The sequence below is a fragment of the Oryctolagus cuniculus genome, chromosome 19 (genome assembly GCF_964237555.1).
Source record: "Oryctolagus cuniculus chromosome 19, mOryCun1.1, whole genome shotgun sequence".
In the NCBI taxonomy this organism is placed as follows: Eukaryota; Metazoa; Chordata; class Mammalia; order Lagomorpha; family Leporidae; genus Oryctolagus; species Oryctolagus cuniculus.
This window is the reverse complement of record NC_091450.1, coordinates 34,206,793-34,231,225: the sequence shown is the minus strand read 5'-3', so window position 1 is coordinate 34,231,225 and position 24,433 is coordinate 34,206,793. Positions and strand designations below refer to the sequence as shown.

Here is a 24,433-nt window from a genome sequence, read left to right as displayed (position 1 = left end):
TTCACTTCCCAAGTGGCTGCCGAAGTCCCATGTGGGTGCAGGGCCCAGCACGAGAGCCGCCCTGCACTGCTCTCCCAGTTCCATCAGCACAGGGCGCTCGATCACAAGTGGAGCGGCTGGGACTTGAACCAGGAGCCTGGAAACTCCCCTCACCCTTCTCCCTCTCTCTGCTTTTCAAATAAAACGGTAAGATTTCTATTCAATGTCTAAGGACATCCACAGTTCACTGAGAGATCATCTTCAGATTCTTGTAACATCCAACACTTCAGGGGCAGGAGAGCCATGGAAAAGGAAGAAAGGGCCGCCACTGGCCGAGCACACTGGGCTCCAGGCGTCAACAGCAGCAGCCGCTGAGTGCGACCCAGACACCACGGCCAATGCGCACGAGCAGGGAGAGTCCAATGCAGTCTGCTACAACCTCCGTGGTTTGAGCAAATCCAGCTGGCCTGTCCTGGACCCCCTGCCCCCTTTGAGGTCTCCCGCCTCACTGTTTCCCCCCCTGTTGGCTGTGCCACCAGCCTGGCCTCAGCTCCCCCCCCCCCCAGGCCAAAGGTCCCCAAGGAAGGGAACAAGGTGACCCACGGGCTGGCTGAGCTCCAACCCGCTGGGCGCAAACACCTTCCGGTCACTTCCACGGACATCGGCAGCTGGGATCTGCCCTCCCTTCCTCCAGGGTCGGGGCGGTCCGGAGGGCAGCAGGTCTGTCGCTGGGCAGCCCTGGGTCTGAACGGCTGGCCCGCGGGGGAAGGCCTGCTGCCCTGGCCTGGTGCTAGCGCTGGCACAGCGGCAGGAAAGAGCCTCCGGGTGGGCACTGGGCCGTGGGGCCCGCGTGGCAGCGCCGGCTCCGGCAAGCGCGTCCAGGTTGAATGCGGCGCTGGCCCAGCCGAGGCCTGGCTGCTGCAGGCAACTGGGGAGCACCCAGATCCCCAGCCTTCCGGGCTCTGAGCGGGGACGCCGGTCTCTCCGCTTCCATCTCCACGCAGCAAGGCGGCTCTGCACACTGTGTGCGGCCCGGGGCGGGGGGTTCTGGCCGAGCCCGGAGCAGCGGCGACCCCTCCTCTTTCTCCCCAGGGCGCGCTCTGGTTCTCCAGGGGCCCGCTCTCCCCGCCACACACTGCCCCGGGGCGTCTGCGGACAGGGACGCCGGACACGCCGCGCCCCCACGGCTCCAGCCGAAGGCCGCAGCTCCGCACCCGTCACGCCGGCCCGCGGTGCGTGAGGACTCAGCCTCCGTGCAACCCGCGCGCGGCGTTTGACGCTCACCCCCCGCTGGCGCAGCTCCCTCCACGTCGCCACCGCGCGTGGGTGTGCGGCGCGCACAGGTTCGAGGCCCGTCCTCGCGCGCCCCGCGCTGGTGACTTCACGCCGGCACCCGCAGCCGCCCAACACGCAAGCTGCCGGCGCCCGAGGCCCAGAAAAGCTGGGCCGGAGTCGCCGAAAAGGCCGAAACAACCACCGACGGCGAAACCCCGCGAACACCGCCGCGGCCCCGGCCGCCGCCCCCTGGCGCCCCTATTTATAGAAAGCCGGGGGGCGGGGCCGGCCGGCGCCCGGCGTGCTGACGTCAGGCCGACGGAGGGCGGGGCCGGGCGGCGGCCGCGGCGTTCGCTCCTCGGGTACCCCGGGCGCCGCATCCTCCTCAGCCGGCGCCGCCTCGGGTCCTCGCCTCGCGCGCCCCGCGCCCGGCGCCAGCTGCCGGGCTCTCGGCGTCCTCCGCGGGTGGTGCCGCGCCCGCCGCCATGGGCCCGCGCCCTCCGCGCCGCCGGGCCGAGGGCCGCTGAGGCGCGGGGCGAAGATGGGCGAGGGCGGAGCAGGGCCCGAGTGCCAGCCGGAGCAGCCCGGGCGCCCCGCGCGCGCCCGCCCGCGCCGCCGCGGGGATGCCCGCGCCCGCCGCCGCGCCCTGAGCGCCTTTGTCTGCCGCCCGCGCCGCCCGCCGTACCACTAGCCTCGCGGGCCCGCGCCGGGGCCGGGGGCGCGCCCCGCAACATGGAGCCGGGCCGGCCGGCCTCCCCTCCGGGCCCCGACTCGGAGCCGGGCGCGTCCGCCGGGCCGGCCCCGGGTCCCTCGGAGTGCGATGAGCCGGCCCCGGGGCTGGAGGACCCTCAGGACACCGGGCCGCCCAGCCGCGGTGCGCGGGGGCAGGATGCGGACGCCGGGGCCCGCCAGGCCGCCTGCCCGGAGCCCGACCCGCGTTCCGAGGTGGCATCCCCGGAGCCCGACCCGCGTTCCGAGGTGGCATCCCCGGAGCCCGACCCGCGTTCCGAGGTGGCATCCCCGGAGCCCGACCCGCGTTCCGAGGTGGCATCCCCGGACCCCGACCCGCCTTTCTCCTGGACCAAAGGCCCGGAGGACTGTGGTCTCCCGCCGTGCCCGGAGAGCCCGTCTTTCTGCGTGCAGGCTCCGGCTCTCAGCTTCGGTGTGCGGGATGCGGCCGACCTGTTCCCCGCCTTCCCTTCGCCTGCCGTGGACGAGCTGGCGCCGGAGGAGGGTCGGGCATCCCCGGAGCAGCCCCTTCCTGGCGAGCCCGCGGGGTGTCCGGAGGACGGCCCCCGCCTGCGAGCGGTGTTCGACGCCCTGGACGGGGATGGGGACGGCTTCGTTCGCATCGAGGACTTCGTCCAGTTCGCTACGGCCTACGGGGCCGAGCAGGTGAGCGGCACGGGTAGGCCCGGGGGTTCTGCGTTCTCTGATCCACCGCTCCGCCCTGGGCTCCTGGTGGGGTTTCCCGGGAGGCCCCCGCCTCCCTGTCCTGCCCAGGGCCGCGTCCCAAGGCCAGCTCCCGGCGTAGCGTCCTGCCCCAGGCCGCCCGAGGCGTGGCCGGAGCCCCCTTGCCCCTTGAGACCCTCCTGGGGGACGCCCCTTGTGAGCGCAGTTGCTTGGCTGTGTGTGGTTGGGTTAGGTTCTGCGGAGATTCCTTCTTTGTCTGTGGCCGGGGAACGCTGTGGCAGCTCCTTGGGGGTGAAGTGTTGGGTTCTGTGCCTCCTGCGGGCAGGAGGTGAGAATGAGCCTGGAGCTGACGGAGGCGCCGTCTGGCACGGGTGGGACGCGCAGGCGGACGGATGGAGTGCACGGGGCAGTGCCCGGGCCCGCGCCGACCCCGGAAGGTCACTTGCTGAAGTTAGGTGAAGATGCCCCCGTGCTGTGTGTGCGCGGACAGCCAGGGAAATCATGATTATCCATGTGCGTACTTTGCTTACCGGTGGGGAACCTCTAGCGTCCGTCTGCTACCTTTTGTGTTCCTTGACTTCTCAGGAATAGACTTTCGTGGAGTGAGTGTTCACGCACATACGCGCGCGTTTATGCCTAGAGGGTTTTCAAAGCAGGTAGAGTGGAGCCTGCTGTGCCCATCAGTTGGTATGCAGACCTGGGGCCCTTGCTGGGTTCACAGCATGGACGATGTCCGGGCACCTGCTGAGCACCCCTCCGTGTTGGGTCAGTGGAGTGCCTCGTGCTTGGGCGGCGCTGTCAGGGTGGGCCTGCCTCCTCTGATGGGCAGAGGCGGCGACAGGAGTCCTCCGGAGCTGGCCTGATTGGGACTGCTGCTTCAGGTCCTTTTTTTTTTTTTTTTTCCCAAGATTTATTTATTTGAAAGGTAGATAAATACACACACGGGGTGGGGGAGATGGGGGAGATATCCCATTGGCTGGTTCACTCCCTAAATGGCGGCAAAGGCTGGGGCTGGGCCAGGCTGAAGCAGGGAGCCTGGAACTCCATCTGGGTTTCCCACGTGGGCGGCAGGGGCCCTAGGACTCACGCCATCTCGCTGCCTTCTCAGGAATGCTGGGAGGAAGCTGGATAGGAGAGTAGTCAGGCCTCAGACTGGCGCTTTCGTGCAGGATGCTGGTGCTGCTGTGGCCCCTTGACCTCTGGGCCACCACACCGGCCCCTTGACCTCTGGGCCACAGCAGCCCCTTGACCTCTGGGCCACCACACCGGCCCCTTGACCTCTGGGCCACCACAGCAGCCCCTTGACCTCTGGGCCACCACACCGGCCCCTAGACCTCTGGGCCACACCAGCCCTTGACCTCTGGGCCACACCGGCCCCTTGACCTCTGGGCGACCACACTGGCCCCTTGACCTCTGGGCCATGACACTGGCCGCTTGACCTCTGGGCCACCACACCGGCCCCTTGACCTCTGGGCCACCACAGCAGCCCCTTGACCTCTGGGCCACCACACCGGCCCCTAGACCTCTGGGCCACACCAGCCCTTGACCTCTGGGCCACACCGGCCCCTTGACCTCTGGGCCACACCAGCCCTTGACCTCTGGGCCACACCGGCTCCTTGACCTCTGGGCCACCACACCGGCTCCTTGACCTCTGGGCCACACCAGCCCTTGACCTCTGGGCCACCACACCGGCCCCTTGACCTCTGGGCCACCACACCGGCCCCTTGACCTCTGGGTCACCACACCGGCCCCTTGACTTCTGGGCCACCACACCAGCCCCTTGACCTCTGGGCCACCACACCAGCCCCTTGACCTCTGGGCCACACCGGCCCCTTGACCTCTGGGCCACCACAGCAGCCCCTTGACCTCTGGGCCACCACACCGGCCCCTAGACCTCTGGGCCACACCAGCCCTTGACCTCTGGGCCACAACACCGGCCCCTTGACCTCTGGGCCACCACACCAGCCCCTTGACCTCTGGGCCACACCGGCCCCTTGACCTCTGGGCCACCACACTGGCCCCTTGACCTCTGGGCCATGACACTGGCCGCTTGACCTCTGGGCCACCACACCGGCCCCTTGACCTCTGGGCCACCACAGCAGCCCCTTGACCTCTGGGCCACCACACCGGCCCCTAGACCTCTGGGCCACACCAGCCCTTGACCTCTGGGCCACACCAGCCCTTGACCTCTGGGCCACACCAGCCCTTGACCTCTGGGCCACACCAGCCCTTGACCTCTGGGCCACACCGGCTCCTTGACCTCTGGGCCACCACACCGGCTCCTTGACCTCTGGGCCACACCAGCCCTTGACCTCTGGGCCACCACACCGGCCCCTTGACCTCTGGGCCACCACACCGGCCCCTAGACCTCTGGGCCACACCAGCCCTTGACCTCTGGGCCACAACACCGGCCCCTTGACCTCTGGGCCACAACACCGGCCCCTTGACCTCTGGGCCACCACACCAGCCCCTTGACCTCTGGGCCACCACACCGGCTCCTTGACCTCTGGGCCACACCAGCCCTTGACCTCTGGGCCACCACACCGGCCCCTTGACCTCTGGGCCACCACACCGGCCCCTTGACCTCTGGGTCACCACACCGGCCCCTTGACTTCTGGGCCACCACACCAGCCCCTTGACCTCTGGGCCACCACACCAGCCCCTTGACCTCTGGGCCACACCGGCCCCTTGACCTCTGGGCCACCACAGCAGCCCCTTGACCTCTGGGCCACCACACCGGCCCCTAGACCTCTGGGCCACACCAGCCCTTGACCTCTGGGCCACAACACCGGCCCCTTGACCTCTGGGCCACCACACCAGCCCCTTGACCTCTGGGCCATGACACCGGCCCCTTGACTTCTGGGCCACCACACCGGCCCCTTGACCTCTGGGCCACAACACCGGCCCCTTGACCTCTGGGCCACGACACCAGCCCGTGATTCAGGTTCTAACGGCGCAGCGTATCTCCTCCTGTGCAGTCTGGCTTCTTAGACGGGTGGTGGTAGGGGGGTGCTGCGTTTGTCCTTTACTTAACTGTAGTGCTAAATTTAGAAGCTGGTGGGAAGCTCACTGGGGTTCCAGTGGTCGTCACCGCAGTTCTTAGAGGTGGTGCCTAGGCAAGTAGGATTCGCTCCCACTTTCCAGTAAGAACCGGAAGCCCAGAAGGTTTAGTAACTTCCCCAAGGCATCACAGATAGTGCTGGAATCCAGGTAGAGCCAGATCTTTAGTCTCATGAACCTTCAGTGACTCTCCCGGAGTGACAGCTTTCCTGCAAGGTTTCATTGTTAACCTTTGAGGAACCTCCCAGTGACCACAGTGGGAGAGACCCTGGACTGCCGTTTGGGGCTGGGTTTCTTGTCATCACGAAGGAGAAATGAGTCAGAATTCTTTGCATTCACAGCTCCTGGTGGAATTTGAAGTTCAGGGACAAGGCCGGGATCTCAGGGTGTGCTGGGGAGCAGGGTGGAGGGGGATTTCCTGGGGCGTTGCCCTCCCGGACGCTCAGGAGGAAGCAGTGTTGTAGGGGAGCTGGGGTCTGGGCCTGACTGGCTCCCAGTGCCGGAGGAGCGGGGCTCTGGGCTGGTTGTAGGGGAGCTGGGGTCTGGGCCTGACTGGCTCCCAGTGCCGGAGGAGTGGGGCTCCGGGCTGGTTGTAGGGGAGCTGGGGTCTGGGCCTGACTGGCTCCCAGTGCCGGAGGAGTGGGGCTCCGGGCTGGTTGTAGGGGAGCTGGGGTCTGGGCCTGACTGGCTCCCAGTGCCGGAGGAGTGGGGCTCCGGGCTGGTTGTAGGGGAGCTGGGGTCTGGGCCTGACTGGCTCCCAGTGCCGGAGGAGCGGGGCTCCGGGCTGCTCTGTGCTGCGTTGCTATTTTGGAGCAGATAATTCCCTGGGTAATGAGAGGTTGCTGTGCGTTTTGTGTAAGCTTTGGTGGCCTTTACGGTGCCTCAGGCTGGCTTCCCTAGTCCGTGTCGGAGTACATTCCAGAGGAGCAGAGAGTGGATAGTGGAGAGCAGAATGAAGCTCTCCACCTCATAATGAATATTTTAAACTCTAAAAGGCAAGTCTGGAGCACACACCGATGTGGACAGTTGGTCCCATGACCCTTTGTGGCCATCACTGGACGTCTGCAGTCTGCCCTGTGCTCCCGGGAGCTCTCCGCTCCTGACCCCAGGTTAGATACCTGGTACAGCATTTCCTCAGTGTTTCAGCATGTATCTCTAAGAAATGAGCATTCTTTTCAAAATAGTCATAGTTTTCTAAAAACTGTAGGACCGGTTCAGATAAGCTGGATGACAGCAGTAAAGACCACAGGTTTGTTGCACTTTATACCTGGATGTTTCGAAATACTGAGAGACTTGTGATAGTCACGCTACTGTCCTTGATGGTGGCAACTTGATTATCTTGGTTTTTGTCCAGCTTTCAATGTAGGAGGTTCAGTGTCTTTATATACTCTGCTCACGAAGGTGGCGTTTTAAATTATTTAAATGGGTTATCTGAATTTTTAATAGAAGCAGCTCCCATTTATGCTGTGGTAGCTTTTGTGTGCTTTCTTTGCCAGTGTCCTGTGTGCTTGGATCTCCTTGCATCACCTGGTGATAGATCAGGTGTGGTGTAATAGAATACAGTGCTGTGTTGGCCGGAGTCAGCTGACGAGAGGAGGAGGAGGGCTGTAGTGAAGTTGTTTGGTTGTATCGTATTGAAATACGGACGTATAGCCAGATGCGTCCAGCGTGAGGTGTGAAGTTGACTAGGTTATTTTTAGTCCCGAACAGTCTCTGAAGATTCATCATTGCTATGACCCCTTCATGTAGATGGGACTGGTGCTTTTGTAGTTACTGCCACCAACCCATTGTAAAGCAAAGATCGTCAAATAAAAATTTCTTAAAGATTGATTTATTTGAAAGTCAGTTACACAGAGAGAGAAGGAGAGGCAGAGAGGGAGAGAGAGAGAGGTCTTCCATCTGCTGGTTCACTCCCCAGATGGCTGCAACGGCTGGAGCTGTGTCAGTCCAAATCCAGGAGCCAGGAGCTTCTTCTGAGTCTCCCACATGGGTGCAGGGCCCAAGGACCTGGGCCTTCTTCTACTGCTTTCCCAGGCCATAGCAGAGAGCTGGATAGGAAGTGGAGCAGCTGGGACTCGGACTGATGCCCACACATGGGATGCTGGCACTGCAGGTGGTGGCTTTACCCTCTATGCCACAGCGCTGGCCCTGTAAAATAAATTTTAAGGGATTGCAGGACAGGATATATTTCTTTTTCTTTCATATTTAAAAAATTTACTTTATTTATTTGAAAAGTGGAGACACACCAGAGACAGGCAGAGAGAGATCTTCCATCTGCCTGTTCACTTCCCACATGTCTGCTACAGCTGAGGCTGGGACATGCTGAAGCCAGGAGCCAGGAATTCATCTAGGTCTCCCACATGGGTGGCAGGAATCCAGATACCCAGGCCAGGATTAGCAAAACTGTAAAGGACATTGTCTGGACCATTAGAAAAACTTGAACCTCGGTGCAGTATTCTGTGACGTCAACTCAAGTCTCCTGGGTGTCGTCATGGTGCTGTGATTAGGTAGGAGGGTGGCCCTGGTTCCTCAGAAATATATCCCAGAAGGATTTAGGGACGTTTCATGATGTCTACAATTTACTTTTGTTTGTGTTAAAATTTATTTATTGGGGCCAGTGCTGTGGTGCAGTAGGTTAACCTTCTGCCTGTGGCGCCGGTAGCCTACGTGGGTGCCAGTTCTAGTCCCGGCTGCCCCTCTTCCAATCCAGCTCTCTGCTATGGCCTGGGAAAGCAGTAGAAGATGGCCCAAGTCTTTGGGCCCCCGCACCTGTGTGGGAGACTGGGAAGAAGCTCCTGGCTCCTGACTTCTGATCAGCGTAGCTCCAGCTGTTGTGGCCATTTGGGGAGTTGACCAATGAAAGGAAGACCTTTCTGTCTCTCCCTCTCACTGTCTGTAACTCTACCTCTCAAATACATAAATAAAAATCTTTAAAAATTTTATTTATCTATTTTGAAAGTTACAGAGGGAGAGACAGAGAGGGTTTCCATCCACTGGTTCACTCCCTAGATGGCTGCAACTGCCAGTGCTGGGCCAGGCCGAAGCCAGGAGCTTCATCTGGGTCTCCCACATGGGTGGCAGGGGCCCAGACACTTGGACCATCTTCTGCTTTTCCCAGACCATTAGCAGGAAACTGGATCAGAAGTGGAGCAGCCAGGATACAAAGCTGTTACACCATGACACTGCCTCTTTTTATTTGTTTACTTACTATTATTAATTTATTTTTTTTTTTTTTTTTTACAGGCAGAATGGACAGTGAGAGAGACTGAGAGAAAGGTCTTCCTTTACCATTGGTTCACCCTCCAATGGCTGCTGCAGCCAGCTCTCTGTGGCCGGCGCACCGCGCTGGTCCGAAGCCAGGAGCCAGGTGCTTCCTCCTGGTCTCCCATGCGGGTGCAGGGCACAAGCACTTGGGCCATCCTCCACTGCCCTCCCGGGCCACAGCAGAGAGCTGGCCTGGAAGAGGGGCAACCGGGACAGAATCTGGCGCCCCGACCGGGACTAGAACCCGGTGTGCTGGCGCCACAGGTGGAGGATTAGCCTATTGAGCTGCGGCACCGGTCCCCTATTATTAATTTTTTAAGATTTATTTTACTTATTTGAAAGGCAGAGTTAGAGAGAGGGAGAGACAGAGAGAGGTGTCTTCCATCAACTGGTTCACCGCTCAAATGGCCACATTGTGCAGGCCTAAGCAAGGAGCCGGGAGCTTCTTCCAGGTCTCCCATGTGGATGCAGAGGCCCAAGCACTCGGGCCATCCTTTGCTGCTTTCCCAGGCACATTAGCAGAGAGCTGGGTTGGAAGTGGAGCAGCTGGGACATGAACCAGCGCCCATATGGGATGCTGGAGTCATGGTTGGCAGCATTACCCACTATGCCACTGGCCCCTGTTACTGATTTTTATTTATTTGAGGGTAGAATGACAGAGAGACAGAGACAGAGCACACACACGCTTCTGTCCATTGACTCATTCCCCCAGTGGCCACAGTTGCTGTGGCTGGGCCAGGCCAAAGCTGAGAGCCTGAACTCTGTCCAGGTCTCCCACGTGGTTCTCAGGCCATCTCCTGCTGCTTTCCCAGGCGAATTAGCAGGGAGCTGGGTAGAAAGCAGAGCAGCCGGAACTCAAGCTGGCTCTCTGGTAAGGGGTACTGGTACTGCAGGGAGTGGCTTAACCTGCTGTGCCACAGCACCAGCCCTGTGTGTTTTTTAAACATTCTTTTAGAATTTGAGAGGGAGGGAAGGAAGGAAGAAAGGAGAAAGAGAGAGAGATTGACTCTACAAACAGATCCCATAACTGGTTCACTTCCCAGATGCCCATGACAGCTGGGGCTGGCCCAGGACTGAAGACAGGCGCCTAGTCTAGGTCTCCTGTGAGGGTGGCAGGGAGCCAACTCAGCTCAATCATCTCTGCTGCCTCTCGGGGAAAGTTTTGGCAGGAAGACACAAGTTTTGGGGGCTGGCGCTGGGGCGTAGCGGGTGAAGCTGCTGCCTGTGGTGCCGGTATCACATATGGGTGCCGATTTGAGTCCCGGCTGCTCCTCTTCCAGTCCAGCTCTCTGCTGGGCCTGGGAAAGCAGTGGAGGTTGGCCCACGTGCTTGTGCCCCTGCAACTATGTAGGAGACCTAGAGGAAGCTCCTAGCTCCTGGCTTTCCTCTGGCCCAGCTCTGGCCATTGCGGCCATTTGGGGAGTGAACCAGTGGATGGAGGACTTCTCTTTCTCTCTCTCTGCCTTGCAAATAAATATTTTTAAAAATGTGAATGAAAGAAAACACTGCACTCTCACTGGTACCGTGTCTGCACAAGGCCTCCTGTGGGCACAGTGATTTCTGAAGCTGTGAAGTAACCCAGGGGTTGAAACAGGAGAGCCAGCATCAGTGATGTGCCGAGATAACGTTCTTTTTTTTTTTTTCTTTAAATATTTATTTATTTGAAAGTCAGAGTTAGAGAGAGAAGGAAAGGCAGAGAGAGAGAGAGAACCATCTGCTGGTTTACTCCCCAGTTGGCCACAACGGCTGAGCTGCACTGATCCGAAGCAAGGAGTCAGGAGCTTCTTCTGGGTTTCCCATATGGGTGCAGGGCCCTGAGGACTTGGATCGTTTTTTTTTTTCTCGGTCAGGCAGAGTTAGACGGTGAGAGAGGGAGAGACAGAGAGACAGAGAGAAGGGTCTTCCTTTTGTCGTTGGTTCACTCCCCAAATGGCCACCACGGGTGCGCTGCGCTGATCCGAAGCCAGGAGCCAGGTGCTTCCTCCTGGTCTCCCATGCGGGTGCAGGGCCCAAGCACTTGGGGCATCCTCCACTGCACTCCCTGGCCACAGCAGAGAGCTGGCCTGGAAGAGGGGTAACCAGGACAGAATCCGGGGCCCCGACCGGGACTAGAACCCGGGGTGCCAGCGCTACAGGTGGAGGATTAGCCAAGTGAGCCGTGGCGCTGGCCCTTGGACCATCTTCTACTGCTTTTCCAGGCCACAGCAAAGAGTTGGATTGGAAGTGGAGCAGCTGGGACTAGAATTGGCACCCATATTGGATGCTGGCACTGCAGGCGGCGGCTTTACCTGCTATGCCATAGCGCCGGCCCCTAAAGTTCTTTTTTTTCATGAAAAGATATATTTGTTTATTTGAAAGGCAGAGTGATAGAAGGAGGCAGGGAGAGGGGGGTGAAGAGAAATCTTCCATCCACTAGTTCACTCCCCAAGTGGTTGTTATGGGTGGAACTGGGCTGATTCGAAGCCAGGAGCTTCTTCCAGGTCTCCCACGTGGGTGTAGGGGCCCAAGCACTTGGCCATCTTCTGCTGCTTTCCCAGGTGCATTAGCAGGGAGCTGGATCAAACGTGGAGTAGCCGAAAGTCCTGAGGGTCTTTTTTCTTGTGTATAAAGTATCACAAAATTGGGTTTGTGAACTTGGTTTGGTATAAGCCACAAATTTTCCAGTTCTCACTGCTAATGAAGTAAATATAAATGTGATTAATTTTATACTGTGACCTTTCCCCCGGCTTTTGAAAATATTTATTTGAAAGGCAGAGGAGCAAGAGAAGGAGAAACAGAGAGAAATAGATCTTCTGTCTGCTGGTTCCATCCCCAGATGGCTGCAACAGCTGGATTTGGGCCAGGCTGAAGCCAGAAGCCTGGAGCTCCATCTAGGTCTTCCATGTAGGTGGGAGAGGCCCTGGTACTAGGGTCATCTTCCCACTTTCAAGGCTCATTAGCAGGGAGCTGGGTCAGAATTAGTGCGGCTGGGACTCCTTGAACTGGTTTTTACGCATGGTGCTGGCCTCGCAGGTGTTGGCTTAGCTGGCTGCTCCACAGTGGCAGCCCCTTCTTGCTGTGACCTTTTAATAATGGTCAGGAGCTGGCGCCGCGGCTCACTAGGCTAATCATCCGCCTTGCAGCGCCGGCACACCGGGTTCTAGTCCCGGTCGGGGCGCCGGATTCTGTCCCGGTTGCCCCTCTTCCAGGCCAGCTCTCTGCTGTGGCCCGGGAGGGCAGTGGAGGATGCCCCAAGTGCTTGGGCCCTGCACCCCATGGGAGACCAGGAGAAGCACCTGGCTCCTGCCATTGGATCAGCGCGGTGCGCCGGCTGCAGCGCGCCGGCCGTGGCGGCCATTGGAGGGTGAACCAACGACAAAAGGAAGACCTTTCTCTCTGTCTCTCTGTCTCTCTCACTGTCCACTCTGCCTGTCAAATAAAATAAATTAAAAAAAAAAATAGTGGTCAGGAAAGTCCTTGTTCAGGCCTTTTTTCTTTTAAGGATTTGCTTCTTTGAAAGACCGTCTTCCGCTCTTTCCCCAGGCCATGGCAGGGAGCTAGATTGGAGAAGCTGGGACATGGACTGGCATCCACATGGGAGGCCAGCGTCTCTGGTGGCAGCTCTCCACACAGTGCTGCATCACTGGCCCCAGAAGCTGGATTGAAAAGCCAAGCGCCTGCGACTCAACTGGGCCAGGCTGAAGCCAGGATTTTCTTCCACTCTCCCATGTGGGAGGCAGTTGCCCAAACACTTGGGCCATCTCCTGCTGCTTTTCCCAGATCATTACTGGGGAACTGGATTGACAGCGGAGCAGCTGGGACATGAACCAGTGCCTTTATGGGGTGCTGGAGTCACAGGCAGCGGCTTTACCCACCACACCAAAATGCTGCCCCTGTTTTTTAATTTTTTTTTTTTTTTTTTTTTTGACAGGCAGAGTGGACAGTGAGAGAGAGAGACAGAGAGAAAGGTCTTCCTTTGCCGTTGGTTCACCCTCCAATGGCCGCTGCGGCCGGCGCGCTGCGGCCGGCGCACCGCGCTGATCCGATGGCAGGAGCCAGGATCCAGGTGCTTTTCCTGGTCTCCCATGGGGTGCAGGGCCCAAGCACCTGGGCCATCCTCCACTGCACTCCCTGGCCACAGCAGAGGGCTGGCCTGGAAGAGGGGCAACCGGGACAGAATCCGGCGCCCCGACCGGGACTAGAACCCGGTGTGCCGGCGCCGCAAGGCGGAGGATTAGCCTAGTGAGCCGCGGCGCCGGCCTTTATTTTCATTTTTTAAAGATTTATTTTATTTATTTGAAAGAGTTACACAGAGAGGTAGAGAGAGAGAGAGAGAGAGAGAGAGAGAGAGAGAGATCTTCCATTTTGCTGGTTCATCCTCCAGATGGCCACAATGGCCAGAGCTGAGCTGATCCAAAGCCAGGAGCCAGGAGCTTCTTCTGGGTCTCCCATGTGGGTGCAGGGCCTAAGGACTTGGGCCATCTTCTACTGCTTTCCCAGGCCACAGCAGAGAGCTGGATCAGAAGTGGAGCAGCCGGGACTCCAACCGGCGCCCATATGGGATGCCGGTGCCACAGGCTGGGGCTTTAACCCGCTGTGCCACAGCGCCAGCCCCGGCCCCTGTTTATTTTATTTTGGTTATGGATACTTTTTACAGCTGATGTAAGTAGCAGGGTATGATTAAATTTCCTTCATAATAATTAGCTTCCTTTTCCTGCAGTTTTCAGTCACATCATATTCTCTTGTTTAGTTTTCTACACGTCCATCAGCAGCTCCTCCCAGCCCCTTGCCCAGGATTTCATCGCTCCACCTGGGCTTCAGTGTGTGTCAGTTGCCCAAAAGCCCCAAGGCAGGGGCTTCCCTATACCTACTCTGAGCCTGGTGTCCTACTTTTGGTGCATTTCTCTCTCTCTCTCTCTTTTTAAGATTTATTATTTATTTAAAGGTAGAGACACAGAAGGGGGCGGGGAGAGAGAGATCTTCTCTCTGCTAGTTCACTCCCCAAATGGCCACAATGGTTAGGACTGGGCCAGGCTGAAGCCAGGAGCCTCTTTGGGGTCTCCCACATGGGTGCAGGGGCCCACATACTTGGGCCATCAGCTGCTGCTTTCCCAGGTGTGTTAGCAGGGAGCCAGATTGGAAGTGGAGCAACTGGGACCTGAACCGGCGTCCACATGGATGCTGACACTGCAGGCAGAGGCTGACTCTTCCGCTCCATAGCGCTGGCCCCAGCATGCCTCTCTCTGTATCCTGAGCCCTCTGGGGAGTGGTCCGTCTGAAGTGTGACCTCACGAGGATTTCCCAGGTCAAGCATCCAGAGCCCCATTGCGCTAATTCAGCTGTGCGGCGCCTGCGGTCGTGGTCCTGTCAGTGTCCACTCTGGCCCTGTCTCCACTTTCTTGGCTCTGAGTTTCCACTTTTCCATCCCTGTGCGTCTTCCCTGACGCTGGTGTCTGTTTCTGGAGGTGCTTTTCCAGTGAACTTTTGGGAAGGAATGAAGGCAGACTCCTGTGTGAGGTCTCCGTGCTGGACTGCACTTAGGCCCCACTCTGTTCTCACGTCCCACTCATCAGTCCATCCTCACAGGCCTGGGCGTGTGTGTACTTGTCTCCCTGGATTCCCTAGTCCATGAGAGGACAGCGGATGTGCCCGTGTCCAAGCTGGGAGTCGCAGGGCCACGGTGCAGACTCTGCCCTTTCTCGTCTCGTGCTGGGATGCAGTCTGTGAATTCTGTCAACAGATGGTTTGGTTTAGCCTTTCTCCTAGTGAGTTCATGTGTGTACGTTTCCATATTGACCTGAAATTAACTTTTGGAACTAGAGGATTCCTATAATGTTGTTGCACTGTGGTCAGGCAGATGCTGCCCTGTGTTAGCACTATTGCCACACACTGGACCTCAGACTACACAGGTTACTTCTCATGTGCCTGACTTGCAGCAAGATCTAGTTTTTGTGCTGTGAACATTGAGTTCATTCTCTTGGGTGAAGGTTAGTCGTGCTTTCTTAGCATCCTAAGCCCTGCTGTGGCATCTGAGGTAGGTAGTGGAGGCATGGCCTGATGATGCAGGGGGCTAAGCCACCACTTGAGATGTTGGCATTCCATATCAGAGTGCCACTTGGAGTCCTGGCTAGGTCGCTTTTTTTTTTTTTTTTAAAGTTATTTATTTGAAACACAGAGTTACAGAGAGGCAGAGGCAGAGAGAGAGAGAGGTGTCTTCCATGCACTGGTTCACTCCCCAAATGGCCGCAGTGGCTGGAGCTGGGCCAGTCTGAAGCCAGGAGCCAGGAGTTTCTTCGGGTCTCCCATGTGGGTGCAGGGGCCCAAGGACTTGGGCCATCTTCCTCTGTTTTCCCAGGCCACAGCAGAGAGCTTGATCAGAAATGGAGCAGTGGGGACCTGAACTGGCGCCCCATGGGATGCCAGCGCTGCAGGCGGCTTTACCCTCTACGCCGCAGTGCTGGCTCCAGGCTTACACGTTACGTCCGAGGACTGTGGAATCAGAGCCTGCTCTTCTGCTGTAGCGCCGCTGCTCGCTCTTTTGCTCAGCAAGTGTGTGTGATGCTCACTGGGCCGTTCCAGGTGCTGGGGACTGAGTGCTAGCAGGACCGACCCGCTTCCTGGCCTTCCTCGCGATGTTAGCACGCAGTCTGCAGTAGGCGCAGACCATCAGAAGTCCTGGCAAGGAAAGGCAGAGGTGGTGTGCCGGTTGCGTAACAGGGAGCCCGACCTACATAGCAGAGCTTCCCCAGGGAAATGCTTTTCTTTTGAGCTGACGTTCTGAAACTAAGTAGAAATCAGCAAGGCGAAGGTGGGAGAAGAAGGAGCCTCGAGGTGGAGGCTGGTGTGGAGAGGCCTGACGCGGCGAAGGGGCTTTGAGGGGCCTGGAGCTTGTATCTGGAGGAGGCTGTTGGTCTGCATTCCTGGAGCACCTGGAAGGCGCTGAAGGGTTTGAGCAGAGAAGGATGCCTCGTACGATTTAGTGTTCTAGGGCCGGCGCTGTGGCGTAGCAGGTTAAGCTGCTGCCTGCGATGCCGGCATCCCACATGGGCTTTGGTTTGAGTCGTGGCTGCTCCATTTCTCGTCCAGATCCTTGCGGATGCTCCTGGGAAAGCAGCGGAAGCTGCCCAAGTCCTTGGGCTCCTGCCACCCGTGTGGGAGACCTGGATGAAGCTCCTGGCTCCTGACTTCAGCGTGGCCCAGCCCTGGCCATTGCAGCCATTTGGAGAATGAGCCAGTGGATGGAAGGTCTCTTCCCTCCCCTACACCCCCATCTCCGCCTTGTAACTGCCTTTCAAGTAAATCAATAAATGTTAGCGTTTCACAGCATGCCTCAGTTTGGAGGGGTTGAGTGTGTGAGGGGGCTCAGCTGGGAGGCCGGTGCAGTGTTTGGCTGGACTGGCGATTGCTTGGAGTAGGAGTGCTCGAGGAGGTGCAGCCCGATGGGCCTAGCCCTCAGGTTCCTGCGCGAGGCCTGAGGGTCTGGGCCCGCTGGTGGTCCTGCACCGCAGCAGTGCTTCTCAATCCTGTCTGAGTTCCTGGGGGAGCTTGTTCCACCTGAGGGGTCCTGGCGAGGCCCGGAGCCTTTGGTGCTGACTCAGGTGAGCCCTGCGAGCAGCAGGAGGTGGGGACTCCCGGGTGATTCCAGCCGCTGTGTGGCTGAGAACGTGGCTGTCACTCTTTCTCTCAAGCAGGTGGGGACGTTGAACTCGAGCAGGTTTGTGTGTTTGCTTTAGTTAAAGGCAGAGAAAGAGAACATCTCTGGAATCTGCTGCTTCATCTCCCAGATGCCCACAATAGCCAGGGCTGGGCTGAGCTTCCAGGGGCTTGAACTGAATCCAGGTCTCCCATGTGGGTGACAGGGACCCAAGCCCTGAACCATTCCCTACCGCCTTTCAGAATTTGCTCTAGCAGGAAGCTGGTCAGAAGCAGAGGAGCCAGGACCAGGCTCTGAAGTGGGGATTTTTTTTTAATATTTATGTAAAAGGCAGAGGGACAGAGAGGAAGAGACATGGAGAAAGAGACCTTCTTTCTTTGGTTCACCCCCTAAAGTGGCCATGAAGGTGGGGCTGGCATAGGCTGAAGCCAAGAGCCGGGAAGTCCATCTAGGTCTTCCGTGTGGGTGGCAGGGGCTCAAGTACTTGGGCCATCTTCTGCTGTCTTCTCATGCATTGGCAGGGAACTGGATTGGAAGCAGAGCAACTGGAACTCACCTGGCGTATGACACGGGGTGCAGCTGCACAAGCAGTGGCTTACTCCACTGCACCACAACACTGCTTACCCAGGCAGTATCTTTAACTGCTCTGACAGACACCGGCCCAGCGGAGCAGATGTTCAACATCTCTCTAAGCTCATAGTGGCCTGCTCCTATAAACCAGGAGGCCTGTTCCTGTAGAGAAAGAGGTCCCTTGTTCCTGCAGACCAGGAGGTCCTTGTTCCTGTAGACCAGGATGCCTGTTCCTGTAGACCAGGAGGTCCTTGTTCCTGTAGACCAGGATGGCTGTTCCTGTAGACCAGGATGCCTGTTCCTGTAGACCAGGAGGTCCTTGTTCCTGTAGACCAGGATTTCTGTTCCTGTAACCAGGAGGTCCTTGTTCCTGTGTATCAGGATGCCTGTTCCTGTAGACCAGGAGGTCCTTGTTCCTGTAGACCAGGATGCCTGTTCCTGTAGACCAGGAGGTCCTTGTTCCTGTAGACCAGGATGCCTATTCCTGTAGACCAGGAGGTCCTTGTTCCTGTAGACCAGGACAACTGTTCCTGTATACCAGGAGGTCCTTGTTCCTGTAGACCAGGATGGCTGTTCCTATAGACCAGGAGGTCCCTGTTCCTGTAGACCAGGATGCCTGTTCCTGTAGACCAGGAGGTCCCTGTTCCTGTAGACCAGGAGGTCCTTGTTCCTGTAGACCAAGAGGTCCCTGTTCCTGTAGACCAGGAGGTCCCTGTTCCTGTAGACCAGGAGGTCCTTGTTCCTGTAGACCAGGAGGTCCTTGTTCCTATAGACCAGGATGCCTGTTCCTGTAGACCAGGATGCCTGTTCCTGTAGACCAGGAGGTCCCTGTTCCGGTAGACCAGGATGCCTGTTCCTGTAGACCAGGAGGTCCCTGTTCCTGTAGACCAGGAGGTCCTTGTTCCTGTAGACCAGGATGCCTGTTCCTGTAGACCAGGAGGTCCCTGTTCCTGTAGACCAGGATGCCTGTTCCTGTAGACCAGGAGGTCCCTGTTCCTGTAGACCAGGAGGTCCTTGTTCCTGTAGACCAGGATGCATGTTCCTGTAGACCAGGAGGTCCTTGTTCCTGTAGACCAGGATGCCTGTTCCTGTAGACCAGGAGGTCCCTGTTCCTGTAGACGAGGAGGTCCTTGTTCCTGTAGACCAGGATGCCTGTTTCTGTAGACCAGGAGGTCCTTGTTCCTGTAGTCCAGGAGGTCCCTGTTCCTGTAGACCTGGAGGTCCTTGTTCCTGTAGACCAGGAGGTCCTTGTTCCTGTAGACCAGGACAACTGTTCCTGTATACCAGGAGGTCCTTGTTCCTGTAGACCAGGAGGTCCTTGTTCTGGTAGACTAGGAGGTCCCTGTTCCTGTAGACCAGGAGGTCCTTGTTCCTGTAGACCAGGATGCCTGTTCCTGTAGACCAGGAGGTCCTTGTTCCTGTAGACCAGGAGGTCCTTGTTCTTGTAGACCAAGAGGTTCCTGTTCCTGTAGACCAGGATGCCTGTTCCTGTAGACCAGGAGGTCCTTGTTCCTGTAGACCAGGATGCCTGTTCCTGTAGACCAGGAGGTCCTTGTTCCTGTAGTCCAGGAGGTCCCTGTTCCTGTAGACCAGGATGCCTGTTCCTGTAGACCAGGAGGTCCCTGTTCCTGTAGACCAGGAGGTCCTTGTTCCTGTAGACCAGGATGCCTGTTTCTGTAGACCAGGAGGTCCTTGTTCCTGTAGTCCAGGAGGTCCCTGTTCCTGTAGACCTGGAGGTCCTTGTTCCTGTAGACCAGGATGCCTGTTCCTGTAGACCAGGAGGTCCCTGTTCCTATCGACCAGGTGGTCCTTGTTCCTGTAGATCAGACGCCTGTTCCTGTAGACCATGAGGTCCTTGTTCCGGTAGACCAGGAGGTCCCTGTTCCTGTAGACCGGAAGGTCCCTGTTCCTGTAGACCAGGATGCCTGTTCCTGTAGACCAGGAGGTCCTTGTTCCTGTAGACCAGGAGGTCCTTGTTCCTGTAGACCAAGAGGTTCCTGTTCCTGTAGACCAGGAGGTCCTTGTTCCTGTAGACCAAGAGGTTCCTGTTCCTGTAGACCAGGAGGTCCCTGTTCCTGTAGATCAGGAGGTCCTTGTTCCTGTAGACCAGGAGGCCTTTGTTCCTGTAGACCAGGATGCCTGTTCCTGTATACCAGGAGGTCCTTGTTCCTGTAGACCAGGATGCATGTTCCTGTAGACCAGGAGGTCCTTGTTCCTGTAGACCAGGATGGCTGTTCCTGTAGACCAGGATGCCTGTTCCTATTGTCCAGGAGGTCCTTGTTCCTGTAGACCAGGAGGTCCTTGTTCCTGTAGAACAGGATGCCTGTTCCTGTAGACCAGGATGCCTGTTCCTGTAGACCAGGAGGTCCTTGTTCCTGTAGACCAGGATGCCTGTTCCTGTAGACCAGGAGGTCCCTGTTCCTGTAGACCAGGAGGTCCCTGTTCCTGTAGACCAGGAGGTCCCTGTTCCTGTAGACCAGGAGGTCCTTGTTCCTGTAGACCAGGATGCCTGTTCCTGTAGACCAGGAGGTCCCTGTTCCTGTAGACCAGGATGCCTGTTCCTGTACACCAGGAGGTCCCTGTTCCTGTAGACCAAGAGGTCCTTGTTCCTGTAGACCAGGATGCCTGTTCCTGTAGACCAGGAGGTCCTTGTTCCTGTAGACCAGGATGCCTGTTCCTGTAGACCAGGAGGTCCTTGTTCCTGTAGACCAGGATGCCTGTTTCTGTAGACCAGGAGGTCCTTGTTCCTGTAGTCCAGGAGGTCCCTGTTCCTGTAGACCAGGAGGTCCTTGTTCCTGTAGACCAGGAGGTCCTTGTTCCTGTAGACCAGGATGCCTGTTCCTGTAGACCAGGAGGTCCCTGTTCCTGTAGACCAGGAGGTCCTTGTTCCTGTAGACCAGGATGCCTGTTCCTGTAGACCGGGAGGTCCTTGTTCCTGTAGACCACGATGCCTGTTCCTGTAGACCAGGAGGTCCCTGTTCCTGTAGACCGGGAGGTCCTTGTTCCTGTAGACCAGGATGCCTGTTCCTGTAGACCGGGAGGTCCTTGTTCCTGTATACCAGGAGGTCCTTGTTCCTGTAGACCAGGATGCCTGTTCCTGTAGACCAGGAGGTCCCTGTTCCTGTAGACCATGAGGTCCTTGTTCCTGTAGACCAGGATGCCTGTTCCTGTAGACCAGGAGGTCCCTGTTCCAGTAGACCAGGAGGTCCTTGTTCCTGTAGACCAGGATGCCTGTTCCTGTAGACCAGGAGGTCCCTGTTCCTGTAGACCATGAGGTCCCTGTTCCTGTAGACCAGGATGCCTGTTCCTGTAGACCAGGAGGTTCCTGTTCCGGTAGACCAGGAGGTCCCTGTTCCTGTAGACCAGGAGGTCCTTGTTATTGTAGACCAGGATGCCTGTTCCTGTAGACCAGGAGGTCCTCGTTCCTGTAGACCAGGAGGTCCCTGTTCCTGTAGACCAGGATGCCTGTTCCTGTAGACCAGGAGGTCCTTGTTCCTGTAGACTAGGATGCCTGTTCCTGTAGACCAGGAGGTTCCTGTTCCTGTAGACCAGGAGGTCCTTGTTCCTGTAGTCCAGGAGGTCCCTGTTCCTGTAGACCAGGAGGTCCTTGTTCCTGTAGACCAGGAGGTCCTTGTTCCTGTAGACCAGGAGATCCTTGTTCCTGTAGACCAGGAGGTCCTTGTTCCTGTAGACCAGGATGCCTGTTCCTGTAGACCAGGATGTCCTTGTTCCTGTAGACCAGGATGCTTGTTCCTGTAGTCCAGGAGGTCCCTGTTCCTGTAGACCAGGATGCCTGTTCCTGTAGACCAGGAGGTCCCTGTTCCTGTAGACCAGGAGGTCCCTGTTCCTGTAGACCAGACGCCAGTTCCTGTAGACCAGGATGCCTGTTCCTGTAGACCAGGAGGTCCTTGTTCCTGTAGACTAGGATGCCTGTTCCTGTAGACCAGGAGGTTCCTGTTCCTGTAGACCAGGAGGTCCCTGTTCCTGTAGACCAGGAGGTCCTTGTTCCTGTAGACCAGGATGTCCTTGTTCCTGTAGACCAGACGCCTGTTCCTGTAGACCAGGAAGTCCCTGTTCCTGTAGACCAGGAGGTCCTTGTTCCTGTAGACCAGACGCCAGTTCCTGTAGACCAGGATGCCTGTTCCTGTAGACGAGGAGGTCCTTGTTCCTGTAGACTAGGATGCCTGTTCCTGTAGACCAGGAGGTTCCTGTTCCTGTAGACCAGGAGGTCCCTGTTCCTGTAGACCAGGAGGTCCTTGTTCCTGTAGTCCAGGAGGTCCTTGTTCCTGTAGACCAGGATGCCTGTTTCTGTAGACCAGGAGGTCCCTGTTCCTGTAGACCAGGATGTCCTTGTTCCTGTAGACCAGGATGCCTGTTCCTGTAGACCAGGAGGTCCCTGTTCCTGTAGACCAGGAGGTCCCTGTTCTGTAGACCAGGAGGTCCTTGTTATTGTAGACCAGGATGCCTGTTCCTGTAGACCAGGAGGTCCTTGTTCCTGTAGACCAGGATGCCTGTTCCTGTAGACCAGGAGGTCCCTGTTCCTGTAGACCAGACGCCAGTTCCTGTAGACCAGGAAGTCCCTGTTCCTGTAGACCAGGAGGTCCTTGTTCCTGTAGACCAGGATGGCTGTTCCTGTAGACCAGGATGCCTGTTCCTGTAGACCAGGAGGTCCTTGTTCCTGTAGACCAGGATGCCTGTTCCTGTAGACCAGGAAGTCCCTGTTCCTGTAGACCAGGAGGTCCCTGTTCTTGTAGACCAGGAGGTCCTTGTTCCTGTAGACCAGGATGCCTGTTCCTGTAGACCAGGAGGTCCTTGTTCCTGTAGACCAGATGCCAGTTCCTGTAGACCAGGAGTTCCCAGTTCCTGTAGACCAGGAGGTCCTTGTTCCTGTAGACCAGGATGCCTGTTCCTGTAGACCAGGAAGTCCTTGTTCCTGTAGACCAGGAGGTCCCTGTTCCTGTAGACCAGGAGGTCCCTGTTCCTGTAGACCAGGAGGTCCCTGTTCTGGAGACCAGGAGGTCCTTGTTCCTGTAGACCAGGATGCCTGTTCCTGTAGACCAGGAGGTCCTTGTTCCTGTAGACCAGGATTTCTGTTCCTGTAACCAGGAGGTCCTTGTTCCTGTGTATCAGGATGCCTGTTCCTGTAGACCAGGAGGTCCTTGTTCCTGTAGACCAGGATGCCTGTTCCTGTAGACCAGGAGGTCCTTGTTCCTGTAGACCTCGAAGTCCCTGTCCCTGTAGACCAGGAGGTCCTTGTTCCTGTAGACCAGGATGCCTGTTCCTGTAGACCAGGATGTCCTTGTTCCTGTAGACCTGGATGCCTGTTCCTGTAGACCAGGAGGTCCCTGTTCCTGTAGACCGGAAGGTCCCTGTTCCTGTAGACCAGGAGGTCCTTGTTCCTGTAGACCAGGATGCCTGTTCCTGTAGACCAGACGCCAGTTCCTGTAGACCAGGAGGTCCTTGTTCCTGTAGACCAGAAGGTCCCTGTTCCTGTAGACCAGGAGGTCCTTGTTCCTGTAGACCAGGATGCCTGTTCCTGTAGACCAGGAGGTCCTTGTTCCTGTGTATCAGGATGCCTGTTCCTGTAGACCAGGATGCCTGTTCCTGTAGACCAGGAGGTCCCTGTTCCTGTAGACCAGGATGCCTGTTCCTGTAGACCAGGAGGTCCCTGTTCCTGTAGACCAGGGGGTCCTTGTTCCTGTAGACCAGGATGCCTGTTCCTGTAGACCAGGAGGTCCCTGTTCCTGTAGACCAGGATGCCTGTTCCTGTAGACCAGGAGGTCCCTGTTCCTGTAGACCAGGAGGTCCTTGTTCCTGTAGACCAGGATGCATGTTCCTGTAGACCAGGAGGTCCTTGTTCCTGTAGACCAGGATGCCTGTTCCTGTAGACCAGGAGGTCCCTGTTCCTGTAGACCAGGAGGTCCTTGTTCCTGTAGACCAGGATGCCTGTTTCTGTAGACCAGGAGGTCCTTGTTCCTGTAGACCAGGATTTCTGTTCCTGTAACCAGGAGGTCCTTGTTCCTGTAGACCAGGAGGTCCTTGTTCCTGTAGACCAGGACAACTGTTCGTGTATACCAGGAGGTCCTTGTTCCTGTAGACCAGGATGCATGTTCCTGTAGACCAGGAGGTCCCTGTTCCTATTGTCCAGGAGGTCCTTGTTCCTGTAGACCAGGAGGTCCCTGTTCTTGTAGACCAGGAGGTCCTTGTTCCTGTAGACCAGGATGCCTGTTCCTGTAGACCAGGAGGTCCTTGTTCCTGTAGACCAGATGCCAGTTCCTGTAGACCAGGAGGTCCTTGTTCCTGTAGACCAGGAGGTCCCTGTTCCTGTAGACCAGGAGGTCCCTGTCCCTGTAGACCAGGAGGTCCTTGTTCCTGTAGACCAGGATGCCTGTTCCTGTAGACCAGGATGTCCTTGTTCCTGTAGACCTGGATGCCTGTTCCTGTAGACCAGGAGGTCCCTGTTCCTGTAGACCAGACGCCAGTTACTGTAGACCAGGAAGTCCCTGTTCCTGTAGACCGGAAGGTCCCTGTTCCTGTAGACCAGGAGGTCCTTGTTCCTGTAGACCAGGATGCCTGTTCCTGTAGACCAGGAGGTCCTTGTTCCTGTAGACCAGGAGGTCCTTGTTCCTGTAGACCAGGATGCCTGTTCCTGTAGACCAGGAGGTCCCTGTTCTGTAGACCAGGAGGTCCTTGTTATTGTATACCAGGATGCCTGTTCCTGTAGACCAGGAGGTCCTTGTTCCTGTAGACCAGGATGCATGTTCCTGTAGACCAGGAGGTCCCTGTTCCTGTAGACCAGACGCCAGTTCCTGTAGACCAGGAAGTCCCTGTTCCTGTAGACCAGGAGGTCCCTGTTCCTGTAGACCAGGAGGTCCTTGTTCCTGTAGACCAGGAGGTCCCTGTTCCTGTAGACCAGGAGGTCCTTGTTCCTGTAGACCAGGATGGCTGTTCCTGTAGACCAGGAAGTCCCTGTTCCTGTATACCAGGAGGTCCCTGTTCCTGTAGAGCAGGAGGTCCTTGTTCCTGTAGACCAGGAGGTCCCTGTTCCTGTAGACCAGGAGGTCCCTGTTCTTGTAGACCAGGAGGTTCTTGTTCCTGTAGACCAGGATGCCTGTTCCTGTAGACCAGGAGGTCCTTGTTCCTGTAGACCAGATGCCAGTTCCTGTAGACCAGGAGGTCCCTGTTCCTGTAGACCAGGAGGTCCTTGTTCCTGTAGACCAGGATGCCTGTTCCTGTAGA

The 24,433-nt window shown here is 57.4% G+C and overlaps 1 protein-coding gene across 3 annotated transcripts in view; it reads left to right on the top strand.

Moving 5' to 3' along the window:
- The first annotated feature begins 1,592 nt into the window (after positions 1–1,592).
- Positions 1,593–24,433, top strand: part of RAB11FIP3 (RAB11 family interacting protein 3) — a 102,028-nt gene continuing 79,187 nt past the window's right edge. For 2 of the 3 annotated variants that reach the window (XM_008252705.3, XM_070064196.1), the window contains exon 1: positions 1,593–2,649. In XM_008252705.3, coding sequence (XP_008250927.3) covers positions 1,987–2,649 — 663 coding nt within the window. In that variant the 5' untranslated portion in view covers positions 1,593–1,986. The remainder of the gene's footprint in view (positions 2,650–24,433) is intronic. The other variant, XM_070064197.1, reaches the window with a different exon arrangement.